Source organism: Olea europaea, unplaced genomic scaffold (assembly GCF_002742605.1).
Source record: "Olea europaea var. sylvestris unplaced genomic scaffold, O_europaea_v1 scaffold3257, whole genome shotgun sequence".
In the NCBI taxonomy this organism is placed as follows: domain Eukaryota; kingdom Viridiplantae; phylum Streptophyta; class Magnoliopsida; order Lamiales; family Oleaceae; genus Olea; species Olea europaea.
In genome coordinates this window covers 161,533-174,007 of record NW_019251459.1, presented here as the reverse complement: position 1 = coordinate 174,007, position 12,475 = coordinate 161,533, and the positions used below count along the sequence as shown (strand labels likewise).

The following is a 12,475-nucleotide window of genomic DNA, read 5'->3' as shown; positions in this document are numbered from 1 at the left end:
TTATGTTTTTACTAATTTATTGCTATTGAAGAATATAAATTATAATTTTCAACATTTTCAGACAAATATTGACATAGTGCTCTTGAGGAATCAATAATTAAAGATAATATGATCTCGAAGTAGCACATTTTCAAAGAATATATCATTTTGAATTCATGTATATTATGAAGACATTGATTAGTTTAACTATTTAAATGATATATGATTATATAAGCTTTAATTGTATTCTTCAAAACTAAATCATGGAATTATATCTTATATTAAACCAGAGGTTCGATTTAACTTTATTGTTTGGCATGACCAGTTAGATCATCACTGGATTAATAATGATACGAAATTAAAAATTCAAATGAATATTCAATGAAGAACTAAAAGATTCTTCAACTTAATTCTAAATGATGTTTATTCTCTATCATGAAAATTTTTCATTAATCATCACTAACTAAAATAAGGATTGAATTTCCTATATTTTTGAAAATTAATTAGGATGATAATTGGGGCCCACCATTCTCCATGTTGATCATCTAAATATTATTTGTATCTAATAATTTTGATACATATGCTAGATGATTGTGTGGCGTTCACAACCTGAAATTTGTGAAATTATTGCTCAAATTTTAAATTATGGGCATAATTTTTAGATTATATAATCAAGATTGTGTCTTTTTAATGTTAGTAGGTATAAATCCTAACATTTTAATAAGTGTTAGTTGGAAAGTCGATAAATGGTTTAACATTATTGTTTGTTAAACATCTCCAATTAATTTAATTGAAAACGAAGTACTTTCCATTTTTTGTTTAGGCAATTCTATTAAATATCATGCTAACATCATAGTTCTCCATATTATAATTGACTCATGGTTAGAGCCTAATTTCTTCTTCTAATTATTTTGATAGTGCAGTATATGTAAAATTGGTCCACCACAATACATTGAGATGGAAAATAAAAAATGTTGAGAATAAATGAGTAACTTGAATCATTGTCCCAAATGAGTAATATTTTATAACACTGGAAAAATGATTGTCAATTTGATTGGACAATTCTCTCAGCATTAAAGGAGGGAATTAAGAAACTGTAAATAATGTACGAATGCATCATTATCTAAATCTTTGTAATAGATCACTTGAACCAGAAATTCAAAAAATAATTTATTTAAAGGTATTTACTTACTAAAGAGATCTAAAATATCTCACGTACCAATTTTAAATGTTTTAATACGAATTGATGTCCTAAGAAGATAATTTGATAGCATTATATTTGATACATCTATAGCACGCCTGAAGCGTGATGGTATTTGATTCTAATATGAAAAAAAAAATCTCCAAATGAAAATAGAGTAATTCGCAAAGATGAGTAATTCGCAAAGATGGTCCCATTAAGGAGGCATATAGTCTTAATGAGTATTTAGACATAACAAATTATAAAGCATCAAAAGAGGTTCAAGTACTTGAAACAATGAAACTTGAGATATCCCAATAAGTTATGCTATTATGGGAAAAGGTCTAGAATCAAAAAGAAAAAATTGTCAACAACATTTTTACATGTGGTGTACTGCATCATATTACGAATAGTGAGGATATTGAAATAAACTTGCTGTAGATCAAAGTAATGATTGGTCAAATAAAAGGGGTCACAATCCTAATAGAATTGACTAGAGAAACCTAAAATTTTTGAATCTACAGTCTGAACATCTAAAGGTGAATACTTATCGTCATGAAAATGGAAAAAGTAAAATCCCAATATCAAATTTACGACTCTTTCCATAATAAATGTCACGAAGACTTGTATAAATAAATAAGTTATCATTTGGTGGATGTAATCCCATGTGTCTACCTTGTTAGAGTGATAATGCATGAATTTGATATATAATAAATATGATTATAGTCAACTAATCTTACATATAAATTTAATATTATTTTTGAAGGATTTAATATGTTTGAAGATAATTTAAGTGATATTATCATGAAAGAGAGTAAATATGCGTTATACTCTTTTTTTCTTGACCAAGATTTTGTCCCATTGAACTTTTTTGGCAAGGTTTTTAATGAGGCAAGTTTTATAGCATACTCAAAAGAATAATGTATTATTTTTCATTCATTAAAATTTTTTCCATAAGGTTTTTCCAAATAAGGTTTAATGGAATATATTCTTCATGTAATGAATTTCTACAGCATGCAAGACATTTATATTAAAAATAATACCGTATATGTATGAGACTCTTGAAAAGATTAACAAGAACTATTTCTGAATTTACTACAATTATTAAAGATTGATAAATATCTCTTATGAAGACGGTGCTATTTGAAGACTATGCAAGACAATATTAGACATACTGTTGACCTATGGTTGATTATAACCTTCAAGTTTTGATTATAACAAGCAAGTTAATCTCGTTTACTAACAAGTTGAATTCAAGTGATTATAGTTTTTCAAAGCATACGATGGAAATTTGATCAATGATTGTCAAAAGATCAAAAGCTATCATCACAAATTGGACTCATGAAAGAGGTCAAGATCGAAGTCACACATTCAATAACTTAAGAGTCAAAACTTTGAAGCAAGACCTAAGATTTGGTTTCTTAGATAAAATAAAAGGTACTAACATTTGATATTTGGCAATAAATACTTAAACTCAAAATCCTTCTATGCAATAAAAATAATTTTTATGCATTACAAGTCATTCTAATACAACGGTTTGATCAAATATAAAAATAACTTTTAAAATGATATTTGAACTTAAAAAAATCTTTTATATTTAAAAGTTAATTAAAAATACTTTTCAAAAGTTCATGCCTTTCAAAACCTTCAAATCAAATCAAATCAAATAGGGCTAGAACGTAATAGGCGATTGACCGAAAGTTTTCCAATGGTCCAAAATTTGACCATTTTGATCTTTGATTTTATTGAACAAATGGCTATATTGGTCATCCGAATAAAAGGTGGTTGACCAGACAAGTCATCCGGACTTATAGATTTCTTGGTGTTTTAAACTCTATACATATCCTCACTCTTTTCATTCTTCATAAGACTTTCAAGAGCATCAAAACGAGATTTTTTTTTGAGAAAATTCTTTGAGCTTTCCTTTGCATTCAATTCATTTATTTTTTTGTATTAAAAACTTTGATTGGATTCAAACTCTTTAATAGTCATTATCATCATCAAAGTTTTTCATCTCTACTTTTGCATTTAACTTACTTTTATTTATAAAAGAGAGATATATTTCAAAGAAGATCATTAAACTTATATTGCATATATTTCTTCTACTTCTTCATATTGAAAACTTTTGATTGATTGAGTCAAACTTGTAAGCTCATCATATTCATCAAAGTTTCTCATTTCTTTCTTAGTGCTTATTTGTACATTGCATTTATTGCTTATTTGTACATTGCATTTATTTCTTTTTCATTTTCTCATTTGAAAAATTTCGATTGATTGAATCAAATCTTTAATTATCATATTCATAAAAAATTTTCATCTAGCACTTGAGCTATCATTTGTTGCTATTTATTGAAGTGTTAATCACTTTTAGTATTTAATTCATTTGTACCATTTCTTAAGAGAGAAATTTCATTGTAAATCATTGCTCTAAACTTGAAGATTGTATTGAGGTCTCGTAAAAGCTCAATAGTAGAAAGATTGATGCTCCTTGATGTAAAGTCACAATATGGGTCATATTGAAATCCCATAAAGCTCAATATTCTATAACAATTAGTTCTCCTTATTTATAAGTCACCAAAAATATTGTAAGGGGTTGGATTGTACCATAAATCAATTAATATAGTGAAATGACCATGCTCGTGCCAGAGAGCTTGGTAACTGAAGCGTATATCATTGCTTTGGATCAAACCTCCACAAGTATATCATTTGCATCATCTCTACCCTTTTAATTATCGTTATCTTATTTATATTTTTTTTATTGATCTACTTGCTTTTATTTGTTTATGATTATTAATTGATCAACAAATTCTTTTTTGCTTGATTTAAGTTTATTTTTGAAAAAGTTTTAAAAATCAATTCACTCCCTCTTGATTAGATTTTCTTGGGCTTTCACATACTTAGCCAGAAATTGTAATATTGAAGGCATGGATGTATGAGACATGGATAGCTTGATATAAGAATTGAAATCAGAAGGAGTAGATGTACCCTTTTTCCTTCAATCAAGTTTTGTCCCGCTAAATTTTCTTGATAAGGTTTTAACGAAACAACATTTTATTACTTCAAATTATTTGTACATTTTTTATCTGTTAGCATTTTTGCCCCCATCGGGTTTTTGCCAAACAATGTTCCAATGAGATGGTTATTGTAGAATTATCGTCAAGGGGGGTGCTGTAAAATAATGAGATAATTATTTAGTATTATCATGATACAAAGATAAGTCGTATCTAGTCTAGAAGATTTATTTTATTTCAATTGTAACTCTTATTTTGGACCCTATAAATGTAGCATATTGGTTCTTAATAACGCACACAAATGTATTAACTCATATGATCTGTCCTCTTTTTCCCTCTGTTCACAACAAATTTTGCATATTAACGTGTTCAACTATAACTACACCACAACATCAGGGGCGAACATGGGAAGAGACAGCACCGGGATGTGGCTCAGTACTACCCAAACGCATTTTAAAAACAAAATTAGTCACTTAGTACCCTCCATCACTTAGCGTGCCCTAGCCCAATTTCGAAATAACATTTTTTTTCCGAAATTTATAGCCAACTCAAATTATGATGCACTTGATCCAGTCACCCATGATTCATTCGTCATTATTCATTCCTTTTTCCCATATCTCGACTTGTAGCAGGGACAAATCGAAAATTTCAAATTCGTTGAATCCTACAATCTTAATTTTTATATTTTTTTTGATTTTCTATAATTCATCAAATAAATTATTCCTGTGGATCGTAAATGCGTTTCTTCTAAACATATATAGCGGAAAAGATATAAATCATACATGTGTAAAAGAAACTAAAATATCCACTGCAATTAAATTAGTCTTTGATAAAATGTCTCACTAAAGATAAAAATTGATTGTTTTATAGCTTTACACTTTGAGGGCAACAACAGGTTAAAATTTACTACATGTTCATTATAATTTTTTGTTGGAAAAATGAGTTGAGTAGCTGACTTTAGCATAAAAATTGAGTGGGACCCGATTGTTTATTTTGGAAGATCAAGATTGATTTGTGTTCTCTTCCATGAGAACATTGTAATCATATATGATGTTCGGGTGAATGAGAAATTGGAGCTTAAAGTCTGCCAGTTGAAAGAAATTTATGTATTGGAGGGAAACCAATTAAGTCTTAATACTTGCAGTGAGAGGGCGAATTTGTTTTAAAAAAACTGTGTTCACATAGGCCTCGGTTTTAAATTTCATTTTTTGATTACTTGCTTTGTTGTAACGTAGATAAACTTGTTCTGCTTTATTATAATTAACAAAATTATTTAATTTACGGTATTTTGGCTAATATTCAATAAGCTATTGTAAATTCTGTATTTATGTTCGATGCATATCCAGTAAGTGCAAATCCGATATGTCTGTTTGTTGCATATCCGGTATGTGCAAATCCGTTATTTTTGTTAGTCGTAAATTCTGTGTCCATCCGGTATTTGTTACAGTCACCAAACTTTTTTTCCTAACAATTTTTTAAAAGAGTTGATCGCTCTAATGAGCAGAACGTATAGATTGATGCAAAATATGTTCTAACCACCTAAATCATCTTCAATCTAGAAAGTTTCTTTGTTCAATTAAAAAAAGTACATGAAGCTAAAGGTAATTTCAGCCATCTCAAATTAATTATCTGCAACAATGTTGATGGAAAGTACATAAAGTCTGAAGAGTTATGCAATGAATTCTGAAGAGTTATGCACGAGTGGGCAGGAAGATACGAACTATAGAAACGATTAGTCACTCTTTTTTCCAAGGAAAATGATAGAGAATAATTACTTTTGACAACTGGTTATATGAAAAGAAACATAATTTTCTAACTAATTGTAACTAGAACTTATATGTAGGTCCTATTTTCTGCAACAATTTCTTGTTGATTGCAAGTAAATCATTCTCGACATGGGATTATCAAACAAAAATGGGGATTGAACATTGGGCGTGGTCACATTTTTCATGATATCAATATAACATGATGACGTCAAATAACGTGGAGTCTATCAATGCACCGTTCAAGAAAGATCGAAGAGTTATCAATTTTCTCAATGATCGAGAACATTTGTAGCAAACTGCAGCAGTGATTTCATGATCGACGTGCGAAATCACAGAGTTGCACGAGCGTGCTAACCATGGCTCAAGAGGTTAAACTCTTCAAGGCTACAGAGGTTGCAGCTAAGTTGAATGTGGAACCATTGGATGCATTGCGCTTCTCCGTGAAATGTGCATGTAATACAGCATACATGGTGAACTTGACTGATAACAGATGCACTTACAATCGATTTCAATTAGAATGTTTTCCGTGTGAACATGTAGTCGCATTGGTTATATATCGAGACTTTGAAGCGAGAACATTATTCTCCCCTTATTACACGGCCGATTCTTGGATAGCAGCGTACGCTAAAACTATATTTCCTCTACCGAATGAAGTCGAGTGGAAAGTTCCTGACTATATTCTCCCACTTAATACATTGTTGCCACCAGAAGTTGAACCGTGTGATTTTGGACGTCCACACAAGTCTAGAATACTATCTATCAAAAAGTTTCCTCGATACGGTAGGTGCAGAGCAATAGGGAATATTCATTAGTTCTGTACAAGTCAGATTCTCCTAAATGGCTTAGATTGGTATGTAATGATATTGATGTTAAATAAACAGTATTTACATCTATTCTTAATTAAATAATCAATTATTTCAAAATTTAAAAAAAAAAAAAAAAAAAGTCAATGTATAAAATTTACATAAATTTGACAATATTTACAATTATCTCATAATAAAAAAAGATTCAATGTATAATGTTTACATAAATTTGACAATATTTATAATTATCTCATAATTACAAAAAAAAAAATCAATGTAAAATATTTACATAAATTTGACAACATTTATAATTATCTCATAATTACCAAAAAAAAAAAAAAAGTCAATGTCTAATATTTACATAAATTTGACAACATTTAAAATTATCTCATAATTACCAAAAAAAAAAGTTAATGTATAATATTTACATAAATTTAACAATATTTACAATTATCTCATAATTATGAAAAAGAATTCAATGTATAATATTTATATAAATTTGACAATATTTAGAATTATCTCAAAATTATCAAAAAATTTAATATATAATATTTATATAAATTTGACAATATTTACAATTATATCATAATTACGGAAAAGAATTTAATATACAATATTTATGGATCAAAATCAAATTCGTATAAATCGTATACTAACTTATTTCTTCAATTCTGTATCCACGATTGATTCATTTCATCAACCTTATGTACTATAACTATACTAAAAAATTCAATGTACTTTAAAACAAACATGTTGTAGTCACCCTTACAATTGAATAATAATGTGTGAGTTCGGTACTGTATAGCTAAAAACTAATTTGTAAACGATAAAAAAAATTACAAACACTTACGATATGGACTATCTCGCTATCGTTGTGTCCTGCAAGATAATTAGTTTATCGTGCATAGACATCCCCCTTGTCTAGCAATCAGAGGAACGATCACAACTATTGGCTCCAACTTTGCTCGGGATGCTCACCAATGATGTATCCAAGGATAACATGCCTCCCCTCGCTTTGCAAAGCGAGAAATCAATAGGGGGACAGTCTCATATGCCCAAATCTGCAATATATACAATTATTATATATAAATTCAATATAAAAATAATTTAACATTAATTATGTTAAATATTTACCTGCATTGTCAGGGACAATCTATAGGTATCGTACTTACACACGGACACCTTGGGCTTCAAGTGCGATCTGGTGAAGACGTATACAATGTCCTCAAAACATCTCTGACCCCACGAATAGTTATTGAAGGCATCGATGTCGTCGACGATCTATAGATGGAAGAGATCGATCATAGTTTTCTTGTGATGATACTACACCACGCTCTCAAGAATATAGACCAGTTCGAGCTTCAGTCTGTCTAACATCTGATTGCACGCCCTAATTGCGCCACTGAGCTGCGGCAGAAGCACCATCTCCTATCTCTGTAAATAAGAGTCGTGCAACTTGCTACTTCTCTGAGTACCGTTATGAGCTGCTTCATGATCCGTAATCTTTAGTCTGGTCATCAGGGCAAAGTCGAACAAGGAGAATGTAGCGACCTTGCCCCAGAGATCAAAATGAAGGGCACCGCTATCAACTGACATGAGCACTTGACAAAATAGTGCATCGTTGATTTACCGGATTACTTGACCTCCCTCAACTAATATACGGGCTAGAGGAAATACTAACGTAGCATATTCACATGCTGGTCATCTAGCAACTCCAGTAATATAGTAAAACTGTCAAAATTACTGTTCCAATTAACTTTTCCCAGCATCATTCTCAATTCCTCATCTAAATGGTATTCCATTCTTCAAATTTTCAAATATTAAAACATTGAACAAGAGATAATAGAATTAATTATATTCTCAGAAAATTAAACGAATCGAATTGTAAAATATAAATATTATACACAAGACATATATTCATTTTACACCGATATAAATAAAAAACTAAATGAATCACATAAAAAATAAAACAAAAAAGTTTTTATAAAGTTTTTTAAATTAAAATTGAATTAATTAAAATTAAAATTAAATATTGTTTAATTAAAATTTAAAAAAAATTACTTTTCATAATATAGGAAAATAATTAAATGGAACACAAATTTATATTTATAATTTGAAGAAAGAAATAAATTTTAAAACAATTTTGAAAAAAAAAATAGAATAAAAAAAAAGGAAAAAAAAAGAGAAACAAATAAAAAAAAAGAAACGGAAAAAAGAAAAAAAATGGAAACGAAAAAAGAAAAAGAAAAAAGGAAAAGAATTAAATTGAACAAAAAATTATATTTATAGTTTTAAAAAATAAAAATAATTTTCAAAAGAAAGATATAATATAATAAGAATGAAACAAAACAAGTTAAAAACAAAAGGGAAAAAAAGAAAAAGAAAGAAAAGGAAAAAGGAAAGGCAAGGAAGGGGAAGAAAAAGAAAAAAAAAATATGGAAACGAAAAAAAAAAGAATTAAATCAAACCAAAAATTATATTTATAGTTTGAAGAAAAAGATAAATTTTAAAACAATTTCAAAAAATATATATAATAAAAACAAAACAAAACAAAACAAAACAAAAAGAAGAAGAAGAAGAAGAAGTTAACAATCGATAGTGTGGCAAGGGGGGAAACCCCAAACAGTGTGGGGGACGGGAACGATTGTTTATGTCTCGATCCCCCACTTCATTGTCATTCCTATATATATTCGAGGTATCGATTCCTTAATTTATTTCATGAATCTCACAACCTTTTAATTATACATTTCATCAACTTTTATCAAAATCTATTAAAATTTTGATTTTAATCCCTATCAAACGGGAGCTTAGCAGGCACGATCATGATCTCAATGAATTTTTAAATTGACAGTTAAATCTGAGTTCAGTAATTAGATATTGACCATTGAATTAATATTTTAATGTGACCACGTTGGATTGACATATAGAAAATGGAATGTGAAGATCTATTTATTTGGAAAATGACACTTTGATTATTTTACCTTGTTTCGAATATTAACCTGATTTATGGGAATATTACGTTAAAACAATAAGTTGGATGATATAATTATTGTTTATATATAGTTTTTAGTAATTTCAATTATACTAAGAGTGCAATTACATTCTTTTAGTGGAATAAAATGGGATTAATAAATTATTTCGACCGATCAAAGGTTGACCAGGTCAAGATTAATTTGTTGAGATTAGTTTAATTATTACCTATTAGTTCCTTACGATGATTTTAAAAAAAGAATTGAAATAAATTATAATAGTTTGGTTTATAAACTAATTCTAGGAGTATTAAATAATTAAATCGGGGCATGTCACGCCGATACCACCTTCGTGTCATTAATATTTGCCAGACTTTGATTTGAATCAAAAGCGGAAGAATTTTTGTAAAACACGCTACAATGATAATTCCTAAACACCTATTTATTTATCAATTTCAAAAATTGTAAAATTCTTGTTGATAGTCCTAAAAGTTAAGGTCAACGGGTGGTTAGCAAAATTTTTGAGGGTACTGATATACTATAAAAAATTCACTTTTAACATTTTTTTTTTGGTTAATATTTGTTGTAAAAATATGTTTTTTGATTTTTTCATCGAGAAACTTTCCAAGACGAAATATTTCGTCTATAAAATTATTATTATTATTATTATTATTATTATTATTATTATTATTATTATTATTATTACTACTACTACTACTACTACTACTACTACTACTTTCGTAGTGTGGGCAACCTCTTGACCAAATCCTACATGTAGAGATTAAAAGTGCCTGTGGAGCGAATTCTTTGAGGTAGTTAATGTTGCGAATTCTTTGAGGTAGTTAATGTTCTATTTGAACAAGTACATTAATAGTTGTGCTAAATAAGTATTTACACTAATTAATTAAACTTGAGATAAGTAATATCAGAAAATCTAATGGCGAGTTAAAAGACTACCGAAATTTCAATTATTTTTTTCCTCAAGCTTTCCCAATAATTACTTAACACGAATTCAGATATATACAAAGATTTAAACTAATTACTGTCAAGTGTCCAAAGGCTAAACTTTGCAATTTTCAGTGTTAGTACCAAAGTGTCCGTTTTAAACAATTTAATTGAAGGTTTGCAAATAAATTTTAGTTGTAAATTAGGCGTTAAGCATTGAAAAAATAAAGATAAAATGAAGAACAAGTTTTACGTCATCTTGATTCTTGACTCGATTGTTACAGCATATACACACAATCGTTGGGAAACAAGAAAAGAAAGTATTAAAATAATCATACATATGGTATGTGAAGTAAATGAGCGAATGAACAATTCCCTAATTTGTTTCCAATTTTGAGACGTGTATCAAGGAAAAGAATTAACTTCCAGATGATGAATAATTGTTTTTCATAGTATTAGTTTTCTATTCTTAATACCTCTAGTTGGAGTAGAAATGGCAAAAATACCTGTTAAACCCAATACTCATTGGGTGTGGGGAATAATCAGGTCATATATGGGGCGGGGAATTCCATGTAGAGGCGGGTATGGGGCGGGTACGAGTGACAGGAGCCCTGCCCATTTTATTTTATTTTTGAAAATTCAATACTTTAAACCCTTGCTTGATTTCTATTCTTTTTAAAATATATTTTTCTCTTTATTCTTTTCAATCACACATTTTTTAATAAACTAATATTGCACGTAAATTCAAAAAAATTTCTTATTTTTTAATTACACAAATTCTCCATCAATTTTCTATTCTAAAATGTATTATTAATAAATAATGGGGGTTCAAACAGCCCTAAATAAAAAAACTCTACGAAATTTCATTAATTGTAATTGAACATGTCAACTAAGATTATCTAAAAAATATGATAAACAATAAAAATCTTAGTTTACCAAACATATTCGAATAAATTAACTTTTAAAAATAAATAAATAAATTAGAAAATGTAATAACTATATTTTTGTTTCATTTGAATAAATGGGGATATTAAAATGAAATATCAAAAATTATATTAGAAAAAATTAAACGCCCTGCCCCAACCCACCTGCCTTAAATGGGTAACGGGGCGGGTACGAGACGGCAGGGAAAAATGCTTGGCAGGCGTGGGGCGGGGAAATCTGCTCTGCCCCGAGCTCGTCCCATTGTCATCTCTAAATTGGAGCATGTATATGTCAACAATACCTAACTGCGAAAGTGGTTTGCTAAATAGTGTTGTAGCATGTAATTATCAATAGTTAATGCCTAACTAGCAATTAAGATTGTGAAAGTGATTTGCAACTAAATTGAGTTGCAGCGTGTAAATTTCAATAGTTAATGCCTAACTTGCAACTAAGATTGTGAAAGTGATTTGCAGCTAAATGTTTAATGAAGACTTAGCTAGTTGCTTCTTCGTGGGAACATAACTCTTTTGAGCTATCCTTGATGATTTTTCTATCGAACATAGCAATCCAACTCGATATGCTCGGTCCGTTCATGAAAATTTTGATTTGTAACTATATAAAGAGCAGCTTGATTATCACAAAATAATTTTGGTGGTTTCACACTATCAATTAAGAGATACTTCGGTCACTGTAACTCACGTATATATTGAGCCATTGATATATAGTATGTTTCTGGGAAAGATCTTGACACAATAATAATTTTTCTGGTCTTCCATAAGAAATGATTCGTCCGAAGGAAAATATGATACCCACTTGTAAACTTGTGAGCTATAAGACAGACCGTCAAATGTAAACCAACATAAACAATCCGTTGCAATAGACTCTTTCAGTTACTGAG

General features: G+C 29.1%; 1 protein-coding gene across 1 annotated transcript; it reads left to right on the top strand.

The window, feature by feature from the left end:
• The first annotated feature begins 6,292 nt into the window (after window positions 1–6,292).
• On the top strand, window positions 6,293–6,748 carry LOC111385704. Its single transcript, XM_023010125.1, has one exon. It carries the CDS (start codon window positions 6,293–6,295, stop codon window positions 6,746–6,748), a length of 456 nt encoding a protein of 151 aa, XP_022865893.1.
• The last annotated feature ends 5,727 nt before the right edge of the window (window positions 6,749–12,475 follow it).